General features: G+C 43.0%; 2 protein-coding genes across 6 annotated transcripts; one reads left to right on the top strand and one right to left on the bottom strand.

Annotated features, from left to right (window-relative positions):
• Window positions 1-137: 137 nt before the first annotated feature.
• LOC311001741 (motile sperm domain-containing protein 1-like) lies at window positions 138-9,288 on the bottom strand. Of its 5 annotated transcripts, none has more exons than XM_083992865.1 (6): window positions 9,233-9,288; window positions 7,421-7,797; window positions 6,115-6,190; window positions 4,796-5,145; window positions 1,614-1,769; window positions 138-474 (listed from the first exon to the last, which is right to left on the bottom strand). In XM_083992865.1, the coding sequence occupies exons 2-6, from the start codon at window positions 7,695-7,697 to the stop codon at window positions 446-448; spliced, it is 888 nt and encodes a 295-aa protein (XP_083848991.1). In that variant the 5' UTR covers window positions 7,698-7,797; window positions 9,233-9,288; the 3' UTR covers window positions 138-445. The 5 variants fall into 5 exon arrangements, with proteins under 5 accessions (XP_083848991.1, XP_083848989.1, XP_083848992.1 ...); XM_083992863.1 differs by having other exon boundaries at window positions 9,230-9,278; XM_083992866.1 differs by having other exon boundaries at window positions 7,421-7,794; window positions 9,233-9,278.
• Window positions 9,289-9,766: 478 nt separating this feature from the next.
• Window positions 9,767-22,616, top strand: slc25a11 (solute carrier family 25 member 11). Its single transcript, XM_083992420.1, has 9 exons — window positions 9,767-9,972; window positions 15,528-15,680; window positions 16,561-16,678; window positions 17,559-17,647; window positions 17,804-17,894; window positions 20,298-20,388; window positions 20,521-20,620; window positions 21,723-21,774; window positions 21,925-22,616. The coding sequence occupies exons 1-9, from the start codon at window positions 9,908-9,910 to the stop codon at window positions 22,078-22,080; spliced, it is 915 nt and encodes a 304-aa protein (XP_083848546.1). The 5' UTR covers window positions 9,767-9,907; the 3' UTR covers window positions 22,081-22,616.
• The last annotated feature ends 4,199 nt before the right edge of the window (window positions 22,617-26,815 follow it).

Below are 26,815 nucleotides of genomic sequence, written 5' to 3'. Positions count from 1 at the left end.
AGTCGTCACTTATGGCGATCAGTCGACTAATCGACCCGCCGCCGGTGAGCGCTGTGGGACGGGACCGGGGCTCAGACAGCACCCGCTAATGGTTGAAAACAGCGGTGATACGAGAGAGACCCGTGCCGTGTAAAAAAACAAAACAAATGCCATGACTTCCTGTATCTGGCCCTTCAAAATAAAAGCCTTATAGCCTTTCATATACAGTTCAGTCATTGATGTTGGCTTAATTTTGACAAGACACGGCTCCAAATGTTTCTTTTTTTTTTTCCTGCGACCAATCCACCAATGACATTTTGGTCGGCTAATGATCTTTTGGTCGACCAGTGCTTGGTCGACTATTTGGGGGCAGCCCTAGAAGGGTTAAACAGTTCCCATGGCGATTAAGAAGCTGAAAGTCACTGAAAAAGAGCGGGCGGCGACGACGGCAGCGTGATGTCACTGGTCACCGTAGAAACACAATGGTGAGGAGGCCTGAGAGAGAGAGAGAGAGAGAGAGAGTGTGTTTTATCACATGTCATCATCATCATCATCATCATCATCATCATCATCATCAGCAGCAGCAGCAGCAGCAGCAGCAGCAGCAGCAGCAGCAGTGTTGGGCAGGTTAATAAAATAACCAACTTAACTTTTGAACTAGAAAAAGATAGCATGCATGTGAATGCTGAAAGCAGCTGAAGAAGGAAGCAAAAAGACAGAGAAAGAAAGAGAGGAGTAAAAAGACAGAGAAAGGGTGTAGAAAGAAAGAAAGAAAGAAAGAAAGTAAAAAGACAGAGAAAGGGTGTAGAAAGAAAGAAAGAAAGAAAGAAAGAAAGAAAGAGAGGAGTAAAAAGACAGAGAAAGGGTGTAGAAACAAAGAAAGAAAGGAGTAAAAAGACAGAGAAAGGGTGTAGAAAGAAAGAAAGAAACAAAGAAAGAAAGAAAGAAAGAGAGGAGTAAAAAGACAGAGAAAGGGTGTAGAAAGAAAGAAAGAAAGGAGTAAAAAAGGCAGAGAAAGGGTGTAGAAAGAAAGAAAGAAAGGAGTAAAAAGACAGAGAAAGGGTGTAGAAAGAAAGAAAGAAAGAAAGAAAGAAAGAAAGAAAGAAATAAAGAAAGAAAGAAAGAAAGAAAGGAGTAAAAAGACAGAGAAAGGGTGGAGAAAGAAAGAAAGAAAGAGAGGAGTAAAAAGACAGAGAAAGGGTGTAGAAAGAAGGAAAGAAAGTAAAAAGACAGAGAAAGGGTGTAAAAAGAAAGAAAGAAAGAAAGAGGAGTAAAAAGACAGAGAAAGGGTGTAGAAAGAAAGAAAGAAAGAAAGGAGTAAAAAGACAGAGAAAGGGTCTAGAAAGAAAGAAAGAAAGAAAGAAAGAAAGAAAGAAAGGAAGGAGTAAAAAGACAGAGTAAGGGTGTAGAAAGAAAGAAAGAAAGAAATAAAGAAAGAGGAGTAAAAAGACAGAGAAAGGGTGTAGAAAGAAAGAAAGAAAGAAAGAAAGGGATAAAAAGACAGAGTAGGGGTGTAAAAAGAAAGAAAGAAGGAAAGAGGGGGATAGACAGACAGACAGATATCTATAGATAGATAGATAGATAGATAGATAGATAGATGTGTGTGTGTGTGTGTGTGTGTGTGTGCGTCTCACCGAGTGTGTAGGCGCAGGCCAGCTTCTGATTGGTGGAGACGTGGAGGCAGCGTGGAACCATGGAGCTGCTGTCACCGTGGAGGGGGAGCATCAACACCGCGACACACAGCGCGGCCACCAGCACACACACCACCCACTGAGACACACCGCGCACAGCTGCACACACACACACACACACACACAAGTCAAAGAAAGAAAGAAAGAAAGAAAGAAAGAAAGAAAGGGGTGAAAAGACAGAGAAAGGGTGTAAAATGAAAGAAAGAAAGAAAGAAAGAAAGAAAGAAAGAAAGGAGTAAAAACACAGAGAAAGGGTGTAAAAAGAAAGAAAGAAAGAAAGAAAGAGAGGAGTAAAAAGACAGAGAAAGGGTGTTGAAAGAAAGAAAGTAAAAAGACAGAGAAAGGGTGTAAAAAGAAAGAAAGAGGGTTATTTAGACCAGTAGTTCTGAAACACCAGAAATACACAGATATTTGTTCTGAGACTGAAGAACGTTACTTTTTTAGTCAAATTATATGAATTTTTGTAAATATTGTAGAGAAATTTATGGAATGAAGTGGTATAATTTCTACATTCAAACATTTCTAAAAAGAGACCCCCCCCCATAAAGAAAAAAAAAAGAAAAAAAGAAAATAGTGGGGCGGATTAGCTCAATATTTTACACCATTTATCTCTGATAAAGAATGGTTTTACCATCTCAGCGACATTTCCATTTGATTCCTGGTGTCATAATTAATAAAATCCGAAAAAGTGTGTTCATTTGTCTTCGTATGATGTCTGGTTTAGGAGTTATGAAAATTGGCATAAATTTAAAGAAAAGAAAACAATCATTTAGAAAAAAGTGGTAAGATTTATGTATTTTAAAGTTTTAAAGAAAATTCTAGAAGAAACTGGTAACATTTCAAAACATTTTTTTATTTCTTCTATTTTGAAGAGAGTAGCATATTCGCACATCCATGAATTTTCTATTGCAGAGGTCAGTGTAGCTCACGGTCTGTGGAAAAGGAGAAACTTGCACACTAGTGGTGGGAGAAAAAATCGATTCACATAAATATCACGATATCTTTTTTGACGATTTTTAAATCTTTTTTTTTTTTTAAAGCAATACTTACCGATCTGGCATTTCACTCAGCACAGCACAAACATTTGAAAATCAACAGCTCCACCTCCCTCACAAGTCCCACCCACCTCTCCCTCCTGCAGCATCTCCACGAGCCCCCTCCCTCCCTGCTGCATGCGTTGGCATGGCAACGGTAAACAGAACATGAACGCGAGTGAAACGGGAACAACACAAACAAACACAACACCGGAGTTTTAAACCGTATAAACGGACTCAGTGATGATGACTGATGAGTTTTATAATAAACTGTTGTTAGCCTACTGCTACTGGAGACGCAGGGGAAGTGATTGTTACAGATTACAGTTCTCAACGAGCCGGGCTGGCGGCCGGACCAGCGCCACCTGATGCGCTGGTTCAGGGCCAAAATAAACCCAGACCGAGCCGAGTCGAGCCGCGCCGGTCCGGAGTTCAACCGGGTCCGGACCGCTGAGAACTCACAGAGCTAACAGTAGCCTAGCCGTTAGCACAGAGCTAACAGTAGCCTAGCCGTTAGCACAGAGCTAACAGTAGCCTAGCCGTTAGCACAGAGCTAACAGTAGCCTAGCCGTTAGCACAGAGCTAACAGTAGCCTAGCCGTTAGCACAGAGCTAACAGTAGCCTAGCCCCCTAGCCGTTAGCACTGGATGCTTTATAGACACATGTGACTTCCTGTGTTTACGTATCACTCGGGGCTGCTCACTATCAAAGTTACAATATCAGACATGAAACTCCGCGACCAGCTGCGGCTGCAGTTATTGGTCTTTTAAAAAACTATTTATTTCCAAAAACCTTCTTTCTAGTGTGTGTTGTGACTCTAGTCTGCTGCTCTCTGTGTCCTGCTACTGCTCTGTCAATAAGCGTTCTTCCTGGTCGGGAGGGGGGAGAGGAGGAGAGGGGTGCGCAAAGTGATTACATATTAAGTAGGTTCGGTTGCTCGTCAAATCTTATTAATCGGACCGAATAATATTATTGGTCAGACTTTTCTCAGAATTATATGAGAATGAAAAAATTATGAGTTTTTAACCCTGTTGGGTTTCTCTTACATTTTAATGTATCATCAGATTATTAATAGCATTTTAACTTAGACAAAGAAATGTGCAAAAGTTCCAGAAAGGTAAGTATTGCTTTAAATCGATTTTTTTTTTTTTTTTTAATATTGTGCAATGTGCATTTGTTTGCCTTTTTTACATACAGAGAGTCCAGGTTTTGAAAAGGGTTTAAGTTCACTTTATAATGGAGTATGTTAATTTATAGGCTCCTACAGTGTTAGTGTGCAGATAAATGTTAAAAATGCTAAAGACAAAAAATCGAGAGAATCGGCAATATCGTAGAATCGCAATTTAAATCGAATCACCATCCAAAAAAATCGTAGAAGAATCGAATCGAGAGAAAAGTGTATTGTCCCAGCCCTACCAGAAATACACAGATATTTGTTCTGAGACTGAAGAACGTTACTTTTTTAGTCAATGTACGATGTTCAAATTAGGGCCAATGGTATGAATATTTGTAAATATTATAGAAATATTATATAGAAATTTCTGGAATAAAGTGGTACAATTTCTACAAAAACATTCAAACATTTCCAAAAAGAAGAGTGGAAATGGAAAACTGTTCCTGAAGGCAACACGCATCAGTGGTTTTGCATGAATTTCCCTCTAAAACAACTCTGTGTGGTAACGTTGTGTTATTATCTCATAGCGTGGTGAATGTGCAGGTCACAACTTGTCCACCAGAGCGTTGTGGAGTTGTTGGATTGTGTATTTGATGAGTTTGATGAGGGAAACCAAGAAATCCCATAATGAGCCTCCGTAGCGTAGCTCTGAGCAGCTCACGGCTCTGCTCCGCCGTTCTAAAAACAGCTTGCACCGGCAATTGAAGGTAACGAACCTACTGCTATGACTATAGGGATTATGGCAATGGGCCAATTTATCAAAATGTTGAACTATCCCTTTAACGTTCAAGCTGCTCTGTGCAGTGTGCAACAATAACAGTCAGCGTGCGCCATTCGATGACAACGGCAATATGAGTGACAGTGACGCTCCCGCATGGCTGCAATGTAAATATTTACACAGCTAAGGTCAGTCTCACCTGAGCAGGTGGGCAGCTGCAGGCGAGTCCGAGTCCGAGTGGGAACCAGGAGAGGAGACAGAGGAGTCAGCTGGCCTCCTCCTCCTCCTTTACTCCTCCTGCTCTTCCTCCTCTCCTCCTCTTCCTCTTCTCCTGCTCCTCCTTTACTCCTCTTTCTCTTCCTCCTCTCCTCCTCTTCCTCTCCTCCTCCTCCTGCTCCTCCTGCTCCTCCCTGCTCCTCCTCCTCTCCCTCTCTCAGCTCGGCCCAGATCTCCCGTTCTCCCACCCGACCTCCTCCTCCTCTCACCTCCAGGCGGAACCGGTCTCTGCGGCCCCAGTGGCGCGGGGACACGTCCAGGTGACGCACCACCCTGCAGCAAACAGGAAGTCATGTCATCATCATCAGCAGCAGCAGCAGCAGCAGCAGCAACAGTGTTGGACACGTTACTGTAATAAAATAACACTTTCCTGAAGGAAATGCATGTGAATGCTGAAAGCAGCTGAAAGAGGAAAAAAAAGACAGAGATAGGTGGTAGAAAGAAAGAAAGAAAGAAAGACAGAAAGAAAGAAAGAAAGAAAGAAAGAAAGAAAGAAAGAAAGAAAGAAAGAAAGAAGGGAGTAAAAAGACAGAGGGGGTAGGAAGAAAGAAAGAAAGAAAGAAAGAAAGAAAGAAAGAAAGAAAGAAAGAAAGAAAGAAAGAAGGGAGTAAAAAGACAGAGGGGGGTAGGAAGAAAGAAAGAAAGAAAGAAAGAAAGAAAGAAAGAAAGAAAGAAAGAAAGAAAGAAAGAAAGAAGGGAGTAAAAAGACAGAGGGGGGTAGGAAGAAAGAAAGAAAGAAAGAAAGAAAGAAAGAAAGAAGGGAGTAAAAAGACAGAGGGGGGTAGGAAGAAAGAAAGAAAGAAAGAAAGAAAGAAGGGAGTAAAAAGACAGAGGGGGGTAGGAAGAAAGAAAGAAAGAAAGAGAGTAAAAAGACAGAGAAAGGGGGTAGAAAGAAAGAAAGAAAGAAAGAAGTAAAAAGACAGAGAAAGGGGGTAGAAAGAAAGAAAGAAAATGACAAAGAGGGGTAGAAAGAAAGAAAGGAAATAGTAAAAGGACAGAGAAAGGGTGTAGAAAGAAAGAAAGAAAGAAAGTTAGAATAGACAGACAGACAGACAGACAGACAGACAGACAGACAGATAGATAGATAGATAGATAGATAGATAGATAGATAGATAGATAGATAGATAGATAGATAGATAGATAGATAGATAGATAGATAGATAGATAGATAGATAGATAGATAGATAGACAGATAGATAGACAGATAGAACGATAGATAGATTTCCAGGTGTGTGTACTTACAGGTCGATGCAGGACTTGGCTCTGACTTGGCCCTCGGCCTCCACCACCCTGTAGAGCGAGGGAGCAGTACACAACACTGAGGGAGAGAGAGAGAGAAACAGTTGTAGTGAACGTGTGTTCACCAATTTGACTAAATGTTGAACTATCCCTTTAACACGAAAACTTAGGCCCAATTCCAATTCTATTTTTCATCCCTACCCCTAGCCCTACCTCTAGCCCTTAACCCTACCCCTAGCCCTAGCCCTTAACCCTTGGCCCTTGAAACGGAGCTACAAGGAGTAGGGGTGAAAGTCAACCCCTACGAATTGGGATACCACTTCAACAATCACACACGTCATCAGTCGTCTCTGCTGGCTTTCACATAAGCAGACGTGACGAGCTTTTGCCACAAATCCTCTATTCAAAACCACGTTAACTTAATAAAATAAAATAAAATTTAATGAAGACTGATCGGTTCATTGTAAAACAATCAATAAAACAATTTATTGATGTAAATGTGGTGATTTCTGTAAAGGCTACAGATCCCCCAGGCAGTGCTGCTTCTGTGTCCAAAACACATGAAGCTTCACTTTTAATTCAAACAAACTAATGTGACTGCCACAATTGTTACATTTTATCAATGAGACCAGCATTTATCTCCTAAAAATACTTTAACCAGCCGGTGGTAAACCTCTAAAAACCTGCGGGTAAGTTAACTAGCGATGGTCTTTTCCCCCGGGATGACGACGGAGGTTGGCCGGCTGAGCAGCTCTCTGGACGGGGTGGTGTCTCCGTGACGAGCCGTTGATCTGCTCCACAGGTGGAGCTTCACTTCTCCGAAAAACATCGGAGCAAACGTCTAAACAGCCTCATGTGGATAAACCGACCGCACATTGGGGATCTAAACAGCTACTTTCTCTCATGAAAAAATATTAAAACTTAACAAAATGACGTAATAACAGGGCTACAGCGAGAAATAAAACAGCTGCCGGTTGCCGTGAGATGCATTCTGGGAAACTTAACTTGCCATAGCCCTCGGTTTGTAGTGTGCCCCTGAAAAACCTCCGTTTGAAGGTCCAGATAGCCCTAACCCTTCCCCCTAACCCTCGTCTGAACCAGAATTGGGACACCCCTACCACTACACGTGAACGCACAAAACGAAGGGTTAGGGCCAAGGGGGGGATTGGAATTCACCCTTAGATTTCCTCCGCCGAGCACTGAGCGGTTCGGTGTTAGTTACATATATTATGAACAAATCCTTTTTTTTTTTTAGTAATGAACTGAGTTGTTCATGTCGCTGCGGTTGCCGTGACGACGGGGTACTGACTCTTGTAGCTGATGCTGAAGGCGTAGGGGTTGTAGAGCGTCAGCACTCTGCGGTGGAGGCTCCTCTGTCTGGAGGAGAACAGCAGCTCCGACGGGAACAGGAACACAGGCAGGTGGGGGGAGGGGGAGGGGCCTATCTCACCCCCCGAGGCCCCGCCCCCTCCTCCCTCCACCTGTCTCACCGCCGTCGCCATGGCAGCCTCGTCTCCTCCCCTCCTCCTCCTCTCGCCGCCCGGTCCCGGTCTCGGTCCGTCATGGCCGCCCCGGCTGCTCCTCATTGGTCCGTTCTGCTGCGTGGTGTCCCGCCCCCGGCCACCATGATCCGAGTGCTGTCATTGGACGCCTTCAAGTATGATGTCACAGCATCTCCACCACCTGCTGCGGAGAAAAGAAAGGTTTGTTTAGTTTAGTTTATTTAGATCCCCATTAGCTTTAGCCACGCAGCAGCAGCAGCAGCAGCAGCAGCAGCAGCAGCAGCAGCAGCAGCAGCAGCAGCTTTTCTTCCTGGGGTCTTTTCATCGTAATAAATGACTAATACAAACCATTAAAGCAGAAGTGAGTGATCCGGTCGTTTTCGCTAATGCTGCGTTCCAGGCAGGCTTTTGAAATCGTAAATTACAGCTTCAAGTCACAACTTACGACTTTGTAGCGTTCCAGGCAACCCACTCGTGTTTTTCCGACCTGTTTTACCGGTGAAAGTCACTATAACGGCCACTCGTAACTTCCGACCGGTGAACTCGTACCAGATCGAACTGGTACCACTTCACGGTCGGAAAAATACGAGTTTCCTTGAACGCACCATAACAGTCCTCGTCCCTACGTCACCACATTCACGGCGTTCCTTGGCTGCACACACAGCCCTGCATGCCGTTCTCTCTCCTCATTGGATAAAAACTGTAGGATACGATAAATGTTTTCTCTTCGGCTCAGAGCAGAGCAGAGGGACTGAGAGACCCGTGTTTCAGTCCAAACACTCTATGTAAGTGATTGCTGTCGGAAGATATAACTATTTAAGACTTATATTAACACAAATATATCACTCACTTCTGCTTTAAATAAAGGTTAAATAAATAAAATTCTGACATTTTCAAAATTCTAAATGGCTGTCTAAACCGGTAGTGACCAGATTTTAACCGCCAGTGGGCCGATTTTGATGGATTTCAAAATCTGGTCACTTCCGGAAATTACTTTCATACCCCAAAAACAGTGTTTTCTTGATAAAACCTGATGGGGATCAGAAAATGGGCTGATTTCTTCCAGGTAGGCAGAGGACCATAGTAAGCATGTGCAGAGTGAATATCATGACTCTAGCTTGTTTCTGACTGGGTTAAAGTGAGGGGTTACATTTGACCCTCCGTTACACTTGACCCCACTCTCTCCTAGTTGCAGATTTCTGAAATGTTCTTTTTGACAAGAGGCAAAACTGAATGACAGTCAGATATCTACAACACACATCCAGTCTGGCTTTTAAATGTTAAAATGGCTTGTTGCCATAGACGCTCTGTCCCGTCCTGGCTGTTTAGTTTAGTTTGTATTTCTTATAATAAAATGTATTTCAACCAAACATGTTCAAACTGTCCCGTTGTTGTTGTTGTTGTTGTTTTACCTCGGTGACGTCAGCTAACGCTAGCTATGACGCTAGCTGCTCCTCCGTCACTGACCGTGATGACCGGTAAAAATGACGCAAAAAAACGCCTCGGAGCAGGAAACGGGAAGAAGAACTGGCTCGGTTCAGACCCGAGTCCTCTGAACCGGGTCGAACCGGGTCACAGTGGTAGAAAACCCGCAGTTCAGCGTCTGTTTTACTCACCACCGCTGCTGCTGCTGCTGCTGCTGCTTCCACTTCCTCACTAAGCTGTTGAATATCTGACAGGCCCCGCCCACTGCAGCTCTCAGCCAATGAGCGCACAGCAGGAGACACCGCCGGGCTCCTATTGGACCAGAGCCACGTCAGTCACATCTTGACGCTGTGTTTACATGGTTCACCATTACAAATATGACGTTGTATACATAAATGGTCCATATTACTAGATACAATCTCTTTTTTTTCAATATTTTTGCATATGTTTCTTTTCTGGCTCTTTATTGTTCATAATCATTGTTACGCATCCGGATACATTGTATTTTTATCTGATTTATTTATTATTTCATTTACTTATTTTTGTCAAGCTCTGCTATATGTGTTATGCACTATATACATTGTTTTAGGGTAATGTACTGTAAAATTAAATCTAAATTAAATGGAAGGAAAAAAACATACTTTATTCAATCTTTATTAAAACATATATTGTTTACACAGCTGGTCCTCGGCTGCTGATTGGTCCTCCGGGCGCCGTGTCACCGGAAGCCCCGCCCCCCGCTCCAGAGTCACCTTGCCCCGGCTGCTGCTGCTGCTGCTGCTGTCCCGGTGAGAGGAGCAGGTGCACCGTCCGTCCCTTAGCGGGAATCGAACCAGCAACCAGCGACCAGAACCAGACCCAGAACCATCATGGCGGACACGAAGCCCAAAACCTCCCCGAAGTCCATCAAGTTCCTGTTCGGAGGCCTGGCCGGGTGAGCTAACTAAGCTAACTAGGCTAACGAGGCTAGCCGGGGAAGCTAACTGGGCTAGCCGGGGAAAGTCAGGGGCAGAGCGGCCGTTAGGCAGCGGAGAGCCGGGGGGAGAGGAGCTGACACACCGGGGGGAGGGAAGGGAGGAAGGGGGGAAGGGGGGGCAGGGGGGGGAAGTCTGTCTGACTGAACAGCAGCTCGTTCCCTGCTGTGCTGTCATTAAAAACACACGGCTGCTCCCTGTCACCGTAGCTGCTAATGCTAATGCTAATGCTAAGGGTGTCACAGTGAAATGTTTCCCCCAGTGGTTCCGCTGTGCGAGTGACCCACCGGTTTCGACCCTGGGCCCTTGCTGATTAAACACCAGAGCTCTGTCCTACAAAGGCAAAGTGCAGTATCTGTAAAAATAAAAAATAAAAAAATGCCAAACTGAGAAAAACTGCATTTTGTGTTTTTCATTGTCAAATTATGAATCTACCAAGATACCAAGAGATAGATAGATAGATAGATAGATAGATAGATAGATAGATAGATAGAGCTACCGAGTCTATAATTGATTAGATAAAGGTGGACTGAATTAAATGTATATTGTAGTTTGTCTTTCTGACCAATTTTTACCATTTTATGGCAGATTTTGTGACCAATTTTGGCAGTTTTATGGCAGATACTGCACGTTTGCCTTGGTTTCACAGTGCTTTTTTGGATGGACAGCAAAATAAAAAAGCCCAATAACTCTGGAAATTTTAGCCGTACCAATATCAAATTCTACCAGATTGAAGAGAATATGCCACACTATGCCACAATTTATTAATTTTTTTGAAAAAATGCAGATATTGCACTTTGCCTTTGTAGGGCAGAGCTAGACAAGCGTCAGTGACAAATAAAAATAAAGGTTGACAGGATGAGCAATTTAAAAAACATCTTCAAACATGTTTTCAAAGCATCAGATTCGTATTTATGAGGGTTTAATGTCTGAAATGACATTTGGACCGTTTATTTTAACAAAAGTAAAACTGAATGCACCTGAAAATGTTAAATGGTGAAACCACAAAAGAATGATAAATATTCAATATTTGATCCACCTACATTGGATTTAAATGTACTTATAAAAACATATACTATATTTTCTTCTGAAAACATTAATTTGAAATTGATTTACATTTTAATGCATTTTGGCATTACTGATCTTTCAAAAAACACATCTTTTCTTCTAAATTATGTGACAAATGATGTAAAATTTAGCGACCTGCTGCAGCTTTGACTTCAGACTTTTCTCAGGATTTAATTTTTCTTTTCACTTGACAGTGTTTACATTACACAGTGAGAAGCTGAATGCTGCGTCCGACCCAGTCCCGCCAGAATCTACTTAATAAAGACAACATGTCAGACGATGCGTTCAAAGCACTTCAGGTCATTAAAACGTTACAAAAGGCACAAAAACTACTTTAAAAAAAACAAAGAAGCATTTTAACTCATTGAGTGCCAACCACGTAATTTCTCGTTTTTCGTTCCCATGCGTTGAGTGCCGAAAACGACATTTTTCGTTTTTTGCTTTTTTTTTATATTATGAAAATAGACACTTTAATACACATTATATGTAAATTTGGGGACTCTACGACGAGGAGAACTGAAATAGATGACGATCAAAGTCACATGACAGCTCATGATCTGGAAGTTTTTATCATAACTCGGCTTCTGCAAACGGAGTTCTGCATGCAGATGCAGCGCAGCTGCTCCGCAGCTGCTCTGCTCTCACCCGCGCTGCTGCAGCAGCTGGGAGCTGAACCAGGAAGCTCTCAGCCGACAGTCCCGCCCGGTCTTCACCTCGAGCAACACCGTGTCCTCCCCAAAGTCCTCCCGCGGTAAAATCTGATGGTCTCTGGGCCAAAGCAGACCGGCATCACCGACCCGTACCACAGAAGGACCGCGACCACCGGCGGGACCGGTCTTCGCGAGCCGCGGTGGCCGACAGACCCTCACGTTCCGCGGGGAGAAGCTGAGACACGGCACGGTGCGTCTGTGTTATTGTTGTTTAGTGGCGCCCCCCCCGCCCCCGCTGGTGGTTTTGTGAATAGAACAACCATTGTTGTATATATTTATCTTATACGAGCCCTTTGATCCAGAAATGCGAGTGTCAGAAGAGCGACAGACACAAACAGCGCACCTTTCATAAAAGACGCTCTATCTCCTTTTCTAGAAAAAAAGGAGGGATTTTGGTGAAACCCAGCCATGTTTAGCTTGAGTTTTCTCAGGAACGGAGGCACGTAGAAACAAACGGTTTGTGGTCATTTGAAGCATTAAGGTAAACCTTTCAATTGAGCTACAGTATGTGTTGGTGGCAATAATATAGAATACACTATGGCTCTAAATAAAAAGTCAAAAATGGTCTAAATTGCCGGTACACTTGACTAAAACTTTGGAAAGGAGCGCGGCACTCAATGAGTTAAAATAATGAATCGGATCATTAAAAATCGAAGCGGTAACAACATGAATTTACCGTGTTGCACATCATTAATCAGTAGGTTAATCTGTAACCTTCAGTAAATAGTGAATGTTTGGCATTTCAAAATAAATGTATTTTAATTGATATTTTACCGTTGACGGTGATATCATGTCAGACATCTGGTTCTCAGAGAAGTCGAGAAGAGGAGTAGATTGGTTTTGTGTTTCTCCGACTTTCCCAGAGTGGGAGGAGCTTCGACGTGATCGCACTTTTTCAAGTTGGAGGTCAAAAAAACCCCCGAGTTGTCTCGAACGCAGCATCAGTTCCTGTTAGGGGTGGGAGAAAAAATCGATTCACATATATATCGCGATATCTTTATTGACGATTTTTAAATCGATTATTTTTTTCAAAAATGGATTTTTTTTTTTTTTTATATTGTGCAATGTGCATTTGTTTGCCTTTTTTACATACAGAGAGTCCAGGTTTTGAAAAGGGTTTAAGTTCACTTTATAATGGAGTATGTTAGTTTATAGGCTCCTACAGTATTTGTGTGCAGATAAATGTTAAAAATGCTAAAGATTAAAAATCATAGAGAGAATCGGCAATATCGTAGAATCACAATTTAAATCGAATCGCCATCCAAAAAATCGTAGAAGAATCGAATCGGGAGAAAAGCATATTGTCCCAGCCCTAGTCGTTTCTGTTTTTTACAGCGTGCTGCACACTAGTGATGTTCGATACCACAAATGTCCTTTCCGATCCGATCCTGAGTAAAATTCAGGCTGGTATTGGCGATACCGATCCGATACTTTGTGCAAATGCATTTAATGTGCCTGGTAAATGTAATAAAATAAAATAAAAGTACTGTATTTCAAGTCATAGCTTCCTAAGGATACAAGACTTCAGAGTAGCCTAGCGTATTTATTTTAAACTCTGAACTATATTGAGGTAGACTGACTTTGTGAGCAGCTTACACGTTACGCACTTACCCAGGCGGAAGAAAAAGTAGTTCCCACCAACCGCGTGTCATTTAGACAAGATCTGAATAGTTTAGTTACTTTCCACTGTGTTCCTGTTAATGATATGCATAATAACCACAAATGACTGAAGTATCAAAAGTATCGGTATTTTAATTTGAGAATCGATTCTAGAGCACATTCTAGACCTGGTATCGGAAGTATCGATATTTCAGTATCGATCCGCACATCACTAGTGCACACTGTACAAAAGACAGAGTCATGTGTCTGCAGCCTGTGCAGAGACACGTGTGTGTGTGCGTGTGTGTGTGTGTGTGTGTGTGTGTGTGTGTGTGTGTGTGCGGCAGCAGCAGCTGCAGGTCTGTCCTTTAAATGTCACGACCCCCCCCCCCTTCAGCTGTGAAACATCTCAGGAGCGTGCACAACGATTTCAAGGAGTGTGTGTGCACGAGACTGTAACCTGTCTGTCAGTGAGTTTAAAGGACAATTCCAGGTAAATTCACCTCAGGCTGTATGTTCCTAACATTTTAGGTCTAAAAGAAGGAATCTGAAGACTCTGGACTTGCTTCAATTAAAAAAAACTTCTGGGTGCATGTTTGAGTCGCCACCTGACGCTGTCTGTGGGAAAAAATGTACACTTGAAGCAAGTCCAGAGTTGATATTCCTGTGTTTATGACACAAACGGGAGCTTCCCACTGCACCTGAACACACCGAGCGTCAACTTGGGTCTCGACTCCGCCAGACTTTGAATTAGATCTAGTTTTACAAACATGTCGGCTTGTTGAAGTAAATAAACTTCTGGCTGCATGTTTGAGTCTCCATCTGACGCTGTCTGTGGCTTTGAGGGATGGAAACAGCCTAAGCAGCAGAACTTCAATCCGCTCCCATTCATCGCTGCCGTGGCGATGCGGGGACAGACACAACTACCGCACAACAGGAGAATTAAACTGAACACCTTCAGATTCCTTCTGTTAGACCTGAAATGTTAGGAACATACAGCCTGAGGTGAATTTGCCCGGAATTGTCCTTTAACGAACAGCTGCAGAGTCTGAACGGTGATCAACAGCCAGTGATCAATGAGTTAATGATCGATCGACCTGACGGCTGCTGTGTGTGTGTGTGTGTGTGTGTGTGTGTGTGTGTGTGTGTGTGTGTGTGTGTGTGTGTGTGTGTGTGTGTGTGTGTGTGTGTGTGTGTGTGTGTGTGTGTGTGTGTGTGTGTGTGTGTGTGTGTGTGTGTGTGTGTGTGTGTGTGTGTGTGTGTGTGTTGATCGATCTGTTCTCGTGTCGCGGCCTCACAATCCTGTGATTACAACATGTTTGTTACACGACTGAGTGGATTATTACGGCGGCGGCCTGGACCCCAGTGCATCATGGGACATGGGACCACTTAATCTGATCACACACACACACACACAGGGCAAGCAGGTCGAGCCGTGCTGACCTTTGACCTTCTGATACAGAGGCGATATCACAGCCGATAACGCCACAGATAACAAGAACAAGTGTTTCTATTATTGTGTCCACGCTCAGCACAATACAATGTCGACATCGGTGGTTTCTCAAAGTCCTTCAGAGGGTCCAGGGACCCTGTTCAACATTTTCTCTGAATTTTTTCTAAAATTTAAAAAACTTTTTCTTGATTGATTTGATTTTTCACTTTTTCTTCTAGAATTTTTAAAACTTTTTCTTGAAATTTTTCACTTTTTTCTAAAATTAAAAAATGAATAATAAGCGAAAGATTTTAAACGAAAAATGTTATCACCTTATTCTAGAATTTTTAAAAACGTTTTTCTTGAAATTTTACCACTTTTTTCTAAAAAAAAAAATGTTTGCAGACATTTTAACTAACTTTTCTAGAATTTTTACTTTTTTAATTTTTTTGAGAAATTTTAACAGTTTTTTTCAAAAAAATTAAAACTTATTTAAAAATACATTTCACCAGTTTTTTTGTTCTTTTTTTTAGATTTTTTTAAACTTTTTTTATTTTATTTTTGAGATATTTTACAATTTTTTTCCTATAAATTTTTAAACTGTCTTTTTGAGAAATGTTACCACTTTTTTCCAGAAATTAATTGTGTGTGTGTCTGTGTGTGTGTGTGTGTGTGTCTGTGTGTGTGTGTGTGTGTGTGCGTGCAGGATGGGCGCCACGGTGTTTGTGCAGCCGTTGGACCTGGTGAAGAACCGGATGCAGCTGAGCGGTCAGGGGACGAAGGCCCGAGAATACAAAACCAGCTTCCACGCTCTGTTCTCCATCCTGAGGAACGAGGGCGTGGGAGGCATCTACACCGGGTATGCACCACTTCACCTGTTCACCCCTTCACCTGTTCACCACTAGGGATGTAACGATTACTTGTTGTTAATCGCGGTATAGGACGAATCTCCTTGTTGTTTCCAACTACTTCCTGGTAGAAAACCAGCATGAGAACAATAGTGACGGACGAGAGTTTCACTATATTTATCTCATTTTTCATGTCACTATATCACCGTTTAGACTAATCTGATGTTTGTAAAGTTTATAAAACCAATGATTGGACAAACATTACTATTTCTGTGTGCACATTTTTGTAATTAGTCATGGTTATCATAGATTAGCTGGGCTAACGGTTAGCTACCTGTTTAACTTTAATAACTCAGTGACTCAATAAACGCTCCATGAAAAAATATTTTCTCCAGCGGATATCTGAGTTCCAACATGACTGAGCTAACTGGAGTAGTTTCATGTCGTGTCCCACAACGGGAGGGTTTTAACAGCTGACGTCCTGGTGTTAGCTCATATATATCTATGATGTTAGCTTAGCTACCGCTGTCAGCTTAGCTACCGCTGTTAGCTTAGCTACCATTAGCTTAGCTACCGTTAGCTGTCCCTGTCAGCTGAGCCACTGATGCTTTCTAGACACTGTGATTCCCCCAAACTGAATAAATACAACACATAGCAACACAAAACACACACACAGAAATAGTAATGTTTCTTCAATCATTTCAGATTTGTCTAAACGGTGATAGGGCGTGAAAAATATGATATATAGCTAAACTCTCGTTCGTTACTATTGATCTCATTCAAATTACAGCTGGTTTTCTACCCAGAAGTAGAATGTAAACAACAAGGAGATTCGGTCTATTCACCCGTTCACCACTTCACCCGTTCACCCGTCCACCTGTGTGTCCTCAGCCTGTCCGCCGGGCTGCTCCGCCAGGCCACCTACACCACCACCCGTCTGGGCATCTACACCATCCTGTTTGAGAAGATGACCAGCGCAGACGGACGGCCGCCAAACTTCCTCCTCAAGGTGCGTTCAGGTTCAGGTTCAGGTTCGGTTTCCATAACAACTTTGTGATTCACTTTTATATCGATACGTCTGAAATAAAAACCACCTCATGAGAGCGTCAACATGTTTTACTCAGGGTTCTTACGGATCCTTAAAAAGTCTTAAAAGGCATTGAATTCATTAATCTAAAAATAAGGCCTTAATTGGCATTAAAATGTCTTAAATCAATTTTTCCAAAGTCTTAAAGCAACATTTCGTACCCGTGCAGGGAAGTTCCATAGTGCAGTTTCAGCCGACGCGACCCGGCTCAGGCTGCAGCGGCAGCACCGTTCATCCTATTAACCATTTTTCTACCATTGCAATGAGTCTGGAAACATTATTTTAAGGCCGAAAAACTCCACAATGTTACTTACTATAATTGGTAACATTCCGACATAGAGAAGTTAGTGGCGGCCGTCACCAGCTCCTGAGTCAGTGTTTTTTTGTTTTTTTCCCAGACTTTTTATGCATTTATTTTGAAAGGACAGCTGGAAAGAGACACAATCCAATGTTCATGTAGCAGTCACTTTACCTTGGACCACATAGGAAAGTGGGTAAAATTGTCCCTAACCCTATGATGTAATTGATGTGGGGTTTTTCTTTTTTTTTCTGCATTTGTGTTTATTATGAAGTCAGTCTTAAATTTAATTTCAAGTGGCTTTAAAAAAGTCTTAAAAAGTCTTAAATTTAACTTGGCTTAAGCTGTAGGAACCCTGTTTACTGATATTTGAGGTTTTTCTAAATGTAGGCGTTTCTGTTTCCAGTGTTTTATTGTGATGATGAGGTTTTGCACACACCTAGGTGTGGAAACGCAACTCGTGTGTGCGTCAGTGACAGTGTTGTGTGTTGTGGCCCCCTGTAGGCGCTGATCGGCATGACGGCCGGAGCCACCGGAGCCTTCGTGGGGACGCCAGCGGAGGTCGCTCTGATCAGGATGACGGCCGACGGACGGTGAGAGACCGGACCGACTGACCGACGGACCGACCGCCATGTTGGACATGGACCGAGTCGCTTCATGTAACCGTGTGTGTGTGTCTGTGTGTGTGTCCGTGTGTGTGTGTGTGTGTGTGTGTCTGTGTGTGTGTGTTCGTGTGTGTGTGTGTGCAGACTGCCTGCAGACCAGCAGAGAGGTTACTCCAACGTCTTCAACGCTCTGGCTCGGATCACCAGAGAAGAGGGAGTGACCACGCTGTGGAGGGTGAGCAGCCGGGATCAGTGTTTATGTTCATGTTTATAAAAGGGATATTCCGGCGTAAGTTTAACCCATGGTCCAACGCACCGTAACACCGAGTTAGACCCCCCCCCTCGAGAGATGAAGTCTGCTAACCGCTAGCTTCTCTAGTTGTAGCAACTTTAGCAATGACCGCACCACAACAAACAGCGCAGTATACGGATCCACTATCCACCGATCAAAAAGCCACTTACAGCCACAAATAATGCTCAGAACAGCACCAAACGGCATCAACAGTACAAACAGGGTCCCATCCCATAATACGAGGCATCAAACATCTGTTAGCTTAGCCTGGTTTCTATTGAAAAGAGACGAAAACAACTCACCCACTCTGCTCCAGTTATACGCTATGCAGCAACTTTCCGTGTCCAACATAGAGTCCAGGCACTGACAACACACATCCGAGGCCGACTGGCAGCACAAACATCTGGTTTCAGCACAAACATCTGGTTTCAGCACAAACATCTGGTTTCAGCACAGACATCTGGTTTCAGCACAAACATCTGGTTTCAGTGGCCACCGACAGGCATTGACCAACACACTGACCACTTGAGTGGCTTTGTGATCGGTGGCTAGTGGATCCGTATACTGCACTGTTTGTTGTGGAGCGGTCATTGCTAACGTTGCTACAACTGGAGAAGCTAGCGGTTAGCAGACTTAGGCCGAATTCCGATTCTCCCCTTGGCCCTAACCCTTCGTTTTGTGCGTTCACGTGAAGTGGTAGGGGTGTCCCGATTCTGGTTCAGACGAAGGTTAGGGGGAAGTGGTAGGGCTATCTCGCCCTCGAAACAGAGATTTTTCAGGGGCACACTACGGACCGAGGGCTATGGCAAGTTTCCCAGAATGCATCTTGCGGCAACCGGCAGCTGTTTTATTTCTAACTGTAGCGCTGTTACTACGTCATTTTGTTAAGTTTTAATATTTTTTCATGGGAGAAAGTAGCTGTTTAGATCCCCAATGTGCGGTCGGTTTATCCACATGAGGCTGTTTAGACGTTTGCTCCGATGTTTTTCCTGTGGAGCAGATCAACGGCTCGTCACGGAGACACCACCCCGTCCGGAGAGCTTGTCAGCCGGCCAACCTCCGTCCTCATCCCGGTAGAAAAGACGACCGCTAATTAACTTACCCGCAGGGTTTTAAAGGTTTACCGCCGCGTAGTTACATTCTTTTTAGGAGATAAATGCTGGTCTCATTGATGAAATGTAACAATTGTCGCATTAATTTGTTTGAATTAAAAGTGAAGCTTCATGTGTTTTGGACACAGGAGCAGCACTGGCTGGGGGCTCTGCCTACATACAGAAATCACCACATTTACATCAATAAATAAATGTTTTACAATGAACCGATCAGTCTTCATTAAATTAAATTTAATTTTATTAAGTTAACGTGGTTCTGAATAGAGGATTTGTGGCAAAAGCTCGTCACGTCTGCTTATGTGAAAGCCAGCAGAGACGACTGATGACGCATGTGATTGTTGAAGTGGTGTCCCAGTTCGTAGGGGTTGACTTTCAACCCTACTCCTTGTAGCTCTGTTTCAAGGGGCAACAGTTAAGGGCTAGGGGTAGGGGTAGGGATGAAAAATAGAATCGGAATTGGGCCTTCATCTCTCGAAGGGGGGGTCTAACTCGGTGTTAAGGTGCGTTGGACCATGGCTTAAATTTACGCCGGAATATCCCTTTAAAGACTCCCCGTAGCAGCTGGGCTTTCCAGCATTCCAGCATTTCACAACCATTAAAATACATTACATAGACACACACACAAACATCTCAACACATCACATCTAACATATATTACTATCCCTTACTTAAATCATACAATGTTATTGTCATTCTGTGACATGAACTATAAACTGTTTTCTTGTCTGTAACAACATCTCTGTCCCGTCTGTCCGTCCTGGGTGAGGGATCCCTCCTCTGTTGCTCACCCTGAGCTTTCTCTGGTTTTCCCTGTTAAAAGGGTTTTCCATGGAGTTTTTCCTCAGTGGATGTGAGGGTCTAAGGACAGAGGATGTTGTTATGATGGGATGTAAAGCCCTTTGAGACAAACTGTTTGTAAAAACGGGCTATACAGATAAAATTGCCTTGCCTTGCCTTTTCTTGCCTTATTATCCACGACCAAAAAAAGTGGTAATTTGTTCCATGCCGCGATTGCCCTGTAGTTCAATGTCTTCTGTTTTAACGTTGTTTTTCTACATAACGGTAACAAGAACCGACATTCAGTCATCTGCCTCGTGAAATGATTGTGCGAGCCGCTTTGTTCTGGGCCGCCTGTAGTCTAGTCCAGTCAATCGGCGTCGCCATGGTGACACTGGCATGGTCATTGGTTTCAGCTCCTAATGTGTGTGTGTGTGTGTGTGTGTGTGTGTTTCAGGGCTGCATCCCCACCATGGCGCGGGCGGTGGTGGTGAACGCTGCTCAGCTGGCCTCCTACTCTCAGTCCAAACAGGCGCTGCTCGACTCAGGTACACACACACACACACACACACACACACACACACACACACAGACGCTGGACTCACCGTCGCACTTGTGTGATGTCACCGCTCACCTGAGTCTGTCTGTGTGTCTGTGTGTGTGTGTGTGTGTGTGTGCAGGCTACTTCGGGGATGATATCCTGTGTCACTTCTGTGCCAGTATGATCAGCGGCCTCGTTACCACGGCAGCATCCATGCCCGTCGACATCGTCAAGACCAGGTGAGGCAACACTGTTGATGGTTGGTTGATCAATGAATGAATTGATTGAGTGGTTGGTTGATTAATTTATTGGTTGATGAATGAATTGGTTGGTTGGTTGATTGGTTGGTTGGTTGGTTGGTTGGTTGGTTGGTTGATTGGTTGATGAATTGGTTGGTTGGTTGGTTGGTTGGTTGGTTGATTGGTTGGTGAATTGGTTGGTTGATGAATGAATTGGTTGGTTGGTTGGTTGATTGGTTGGTGAATTGGTTGGTTGGTTGGTTGGTTGGTTGATGAATTGGTTGGTTGGTTGGTTGGTTGGTTGGTTGGTTGATTGGTTGGTGAATTGGTTGGTTGATGAATGAATTGGTTGGTTGGTTGGTTGATTGGTTGGTGAATTGGTTGGTTGGTTGGTTGATTGGTTGATGAATTGGTTGGTTGGTTGGTTGGTTGGTTGGTTGGTTGGTTGATTGGTTGGTGAATTGGTTGGTTGATGAATGAATTGGTTGGTTGGTTGGTTGATTGGTTGGTGAATTGGTTGGTTGGTTGATGAATTGGTTGGTTGATGAGTTGGTTGGTTGGTTGGTTGGTGAATTGGTTGGTTGGTTGATTGGTTGATAAATTGGTTGGTTGGTTGTTTGATTGGTTGATGAGTTGGTTGGTTGATTGATTGATGAATGAATGAATGAATTGATTGGTTTGTAGGTTGATTATTTGATTGGTTGATGAATTGATTGGTTGATGAATTGGTTGGTTGGTTGGTTGATGAATTGGTTGGTGAATTGGTTGGTTGATTGATGAGTTGGTTGGTTGGTTGATTGGTTGATGAATTGGTTGGTTGATTGGTTGATGAATTGGTTGGTTGGTTGGTTGGTTGGTTGGTTGGTTGGTTGGTTAATTGATTGATTGGTTGGTTGATCAATTGATTGGTTGATGAATTGGTTGGTTGATTGGTTGATGAATTGGTTGGTTGGTTGGTTGGTTGGTTGGTTGGTTGGTTGGTTGATTAATTGGTTGGTTGGTTGGTTGGTTGGTTGGTTGGTTGGTTGGTTGGTTGATTAATTGGTTGGTTGGTTGGTTGGTTGGTTGGTTGGTATTGATGAGGTTGTGTCTGTGTCTCCAGGATCCAGAACATGAGGATGATCGACGGGAAGCCAGAGTATAAAAACGGTTTGGTGAGTTAAACACAACGCCCTCATGACCTGTACGTGTTGTTACATGTTATTGATCATTGATCACTGATCACTGTGTGTGTGTGTGTGTGTGTGTGTGTGTGTGTGTGTGTGTGTGTGTGTGTGTGTGTGTGTGTGTGTGTGTGTGTGTAGGAGGTGCTGGCGCGGGTGGTGCAGAACGAGGGCTTCTTCTCGCTGTGGAAAGGCTTCACTCCGTACTACGCTCGCCTGGGACCTCACACCGTCCTCACCTTCATCTTCCTGGAGCAGATGAACCGACTGTACAAGACCCACGTCCTCGACCGCTAACGCACACACACACACGCACACACACACACACACACATGAAGGACTGCAACCAACTCTCAACAACATGTTTCATTCAAACCATGAATTTAAAGGAGCAGTGAAACATTTCATCAAATCTTTTAATAAAATGTTGGACTATTCCTTTAAAACTGAACTCACACACACACACAGAGTCAGTGTTAACTGGAGCGAACCATGAGACTGACACACTGCCCTGACATGGTACGCTCCAACTTTACACTCTCACACACACACACACACACATACACACAGTGTTTTAAATTAAATTCTTTTTGTGAATAAAAGAATGTAAAATAAACGTAGCTCGAACATCGTTTAGAGATGTTTCCAATAACTGATAACGAGTCTTATTGGTAGAATAACGCCCCCCCCCCTCCCCCCACCCACCCCTCCCACCTCCTGATATCATGCTGCATCATGGGACTGAGTGGTAACCATGGCTACGGCCGTGTGACCCGATGAACAGTTTGTTTGTGTCACCTTGTGTTTGTGAATAAAGGTCACATGGTCTGTGGGCGGAGCCTCTTCCTCCTCTTCTTCTTCTTCTGCTTTTGTCATCTGGTCTCTGGTTTATTGATTGGCCTTGAATGACTTCCTGTTGGGTTTTCACAATAAGAGTCTTTCTGACTGACAGCAGGGGGAGGTGTTGGTTGTCAGACTGTCCACCAGGTGTCAGTGTTCAGCTGCTGCTAAACACACGCCAGTCGTCCATCCATGCAACACAGTCACAAGAGATGAAAAACATTTACATGACAAGTCACAATCAACAGAGACAGTTCAAGTTCAAAGTGTTTATTGTCATTTGCACAGTGGAAAGGTGAGTTTCCCTGACAATGAAATTCTTACTTTGCTGTCCTCGTCATAGAAGCCAGCAATTATAAGGAAAAAACTAGATTAAAATGGACAATTAAAAACAATAATACAACACAACAACAACAATGAGCAGCATTAATAACAAAAGAGATAAAAGAAGAGAGAAGGAGGTATGATGTGTGTGTGTGTAATATGCACTATGTATAATAATAAATAAATAAATAGTGTGCAAATTGTGCATGTGCAGATGTGGTGCTACTGTGTGAAATAATGAGTTACTGACTCCTATTGTTTAGGAGTCTGATGGCAGAGGGGAAGAAGGAGTTTTTTCCTGCTTTTCACACTTCTGTACCTCCGGCCTGAGGGCAGAAGTGTGACCAGGGGCCTCATTTATCAAAGAGCGTGTAAAAGTCCTCTTAAATTTTCAGTACGACGGAAAGGCAAAATGTGCGTACGACCAAAAAATATACACTCTTTTCAGATCTATCAAACTCCGCGTACACACGGCTGCACGGTATTTCCCTTGATAGATCACACCGGACCTGAGAAAAGCGTGGATGAGAACACGCCTCATACCCAGCCCCCTAAATGGCCCCACACAACCAAATGTGGTCAATGCAAATCAGTTACGTGCATATTAAGTAGCCATGTGCGCTCTGGAAACCTGTGGAATGACGTCAGTGGAAGACGGTGAAGACAACAGACGGACGGAGAGCGGAGAAAGAAGCGGAGTTTCTCTGAAAGCGAGATACACGGTAACACGGCAATATCAGTCAGAAACATCATCTTGCATTGAAAGGCTACAATAAAAACAAAAAAACTCCCAAATCTAAATGAAACAGAGCAGAAAGAAGAAGAATCATATTTATTCTGCCCCTTATTTTAGATTATGTCATAATAATTTAAAGCAGGGTTTCCACTGCCAGTCAGTACTACTTTGCACCCCTTTCCACTAACCCCCAACTTCCGTTCACTGGAAGATTTGATTTTCATTTGTGCATAGCTATATATTAAAAAAAAAACAAAAAAAAAAAACATTGAAGTCCACCAGTCTGTGACTTTTCCTAAAATGATGTTGGGCAGCACCCATTTTTGTTAAATACAATAAATATTATTCACACAAAAAATATCGATCATGTTTTCTCATTTGCTTTGATTTGCGCCGACATTATTGTGCTTGCTGCTTGCTTGTGTGTGTCCAGTCTGGCTACTTAACACACGCACGTCGCAGAAATTATTTTCCAGACTGGACAGACTGGTTGTGAAGCCTACATGCAGGGGAAAATATCAATATGATATCAAAAGAAAACGAAATTCGTTTTATAAAGCCAGTATTTAGGAGCAAACTAGTGTAAATGCACAGGGGAAAAATCTGAGTCGCTGTGCTTTTCATGTAAAGTGCCGACGTCAACACGTGTGCGGCGGTGGTGGTGGTGGTGGTGGTGGGGGGGGGGGGGTCATCATCACCACCACCACTTGCTACTTCAAACAGTGTCCGCGCTCCTCTCTCCCTCGCATACTGCAGTTCTCTGACTCTGCAGCGGCGTCGCCAATTCCTCCTGTTCTTCAAAAAGCGTGTAAATGCCGGTACGCCATGGTCGGACTGGTCGTAAATTTTTGCACTTACTCCCGACAAGTTTTGGTTTGATAGATCCCAAATTAGGCGGAGAAAAGTGCGTACGCACAAAATGGGGGAAAGAGCGTGTAAAAAAGCGTGTATCCACAATGATAAATGAGGCCCCTGGTTGTGCTGGGGGTGGGTGTGGTCGTTGAGGATGGAGGCAGCTCTCCTGTGGACTCTGCGTTGGTGGAGGCTCTGCAGAGAGGGCAGTGGGATCTTGATGATCTTTTCGGCCGTCTTCACCACTCTCTGCAGGCGTTTGCGGTCCATCGCTGTGGTGTTACCGTACCAAACGGTGATGCAGCTGGTCAAGATGCTTTCTACCCAGGGCCGGTGGCCCCTGGCATAAACCCTCTATGTGGTTGTTTAGGGCCACAGCCGTTAGGTGGGGGGCCACATGATCAGAAAGGTACCGGGGTTCATCAAGTCATTTAAACATCCTGAGGTCTGCACGTGCAGCTATGAGCTTTATATGTAATGTGAAGTCAATATTCAGCTTCTTTTATCTCACATTTGAGACATTTGGTGAAAATAGAACGGCAGAATGACAACATTTGTGCTCAAAAAGCAATCTTACAAGCACCAAAAAACAGTTCATTCTCATGACTGAACGAGTGTTTTCACAAGGGATTTGACATTTTTCAAAAAGCAGACCTCAACATTTCCAGCATTTGGCCTAAATTATTTCTTTCTACACTCTAAAAAGTGTGACTGGGCTAAATTAATATTTACAAAATAAAAACTAGTAACCTATACATGAAAAAAATGACTTTGTGCAGTTTGGTATATTATTATGTTGATTTAATCAAATTTGAACTATTTATCAATTGCATTTTACTCATTTTTGTTTGAATAATATCAGCTCAAAATCACTGAGTAAGATTTAATTATATTTTATCAGTAAAGTCAACAAAGTCGAAAAATTAATAAATTCTACTCAATGGGAACTCTTTGGTGTTAATCGCCGTAGCTACACTTCCGCCTGAGGCACCACACCAACATGTCTGCCACAGCCAGCACCGTCTTGTCTGTCATCTGCTCAAGGTAAGAAGCTTCAATAAAGACACTTTATTACTACGTTGCTCCAGCAGTTGAACACTGTTTTGCATTACCGCAAGTTATCTAACAAGTTTAACAGCATTGTATTAAGTTTAATATCGCGATTCAAAATCGGAGCTTCACCCCTCCCCCGCTTTTACCCTCTAAAGATGCTAACGGTCGAGCGAGAAGGCACACGTTTTTTTGAGGAGTGACGAGTTAGTAAATAAGAGTTTATTTATTGCACCCTGTGTCGGTTGTACTGTACTGTACTGGGGTGGGGGGGTATCGGTAGCTGCTACACATGTAAACACTGCAGCATTTTTTCAGTCTTTCTTTCTATTTAATCACTTTGTCTGGCATTATGTTTACAGGGCGTCATGCTCTGGTATTTTTTGATAGAGGCTTGTGTGTTACCTCCTACTATGGCCACGCCAAGACTCGCCTTTTAAATGTATTTTATAAAAAAAATTATTGGCACGAAAAATTCTGGTCACAAAATTATATTATTATCCTGTTATCATGTGAATAGGTGATGACCGTGTGGCAGTCTATCACAAGCAGACATAAAAACAAACATGTTGTTGTTTTTTATCCCCCTCCAGGGCCTGAGGAACAGAAAACATATGTTATGATTGCCTTCCAAATAATTATGGACCTTACTGTACATAGAAAAGTAAGTCTAAACTTTTATTACTCGTTTAGTTTATTTTCATGTATCACCCCCTCTGAGTTTGTGCTTAAAATATCAATTTATCCAAATGACTTAAAGCTATGCATTTCTTAGATGCACGCATAATCAGCAATTCAAGACCACTGTAGGCTATGTATTGCAATTGTGATTTGTCAACTATTTGATATAAAATAAGTTATCGTCATCTCATATATCATGTTTTTGGGTTTTTTCAAGATCAAATATGGTTTACAGGCTACATCATTTGTCATTCATATTCAGGATGAGTTTCACAGAATCACATGTCCAAGCTGGATGAATACTCTCTTCTGAACCTCCACCATTCAAAGGGCGGGACCATGGGACTGAGGTGGCAGACTATCCTACTGAAGGTATTGTAACTTTGACCATATGTTTTTTTAATTTATATTTATATTAAATCTACAGGAGGACATGTTAGCCTGTGACTGTATGCATAACTTTTTAATTTCAGACATTTGTATGTTATTTCAGGCTCCTACCATCAACATAACCAGAGACATTGTTATTGTCCGATGTTGTACCCTGGG

The sequence above is a fragment of the Trachurus trachurus genome, assembly GCF_905171665.1.
Source record: "Trachurus trachurus genome assembly, chromosome: 18".
NCBI classification, from domain to species: Eukaryota; Metazoa; Chordata; class Actinopteri; order Carangiformes; family Carangidae; genus Trachurus; species Trachurus trachurus.
Note: the sequence above shows the minus strand (reverse complement) of the source record. Positions and strands in the feature narration are given on the sequence as shown.

Coding starts and splice junctions, on each gene's coding strand:
- slc25a11 (XM_083992420.1), top strand. CDS start 9,908: ATGGCGGACACGAAGCCCAAAACCTCCCCGAAGTCCATCAAGTTCCTG. Junction 20,389..20,520: donor ACAGGCGCTGCTCGACTCAG/GTACACACACAC, acceptor GTGTGTGTGCAG/GCTACTTCGGGGATGATATC. Junction 20,621..21,722: donor GTCGACATCGTCAAGACCAG/GTGAGGCAACAC, acceptor CTGTGTCTCCAG/GATCCAGAACATGAGGATGA.
- LOC311001741 (XM_083992865.1), bottom strand. CDS start 7,697: ATGAGGAGCAGCCGGGGCGGCCATGACGGACCGAGACCGGGACCGGGC. Junction 5,146..6,114: donor GCCAAGTCCTGCATCGACCT/GTAAGTACACAC, acceptor TGTTTGCTGCAG/GGTGGTGCGTCACCTGGACG. Junction 1,770..4,795: donor GCAGCTGCCCACCTGCTCAG/GTGAGACTGACC, acceptor GTGTGTGTGCAG/CTGTGCGCGGTGTGTCTCAG.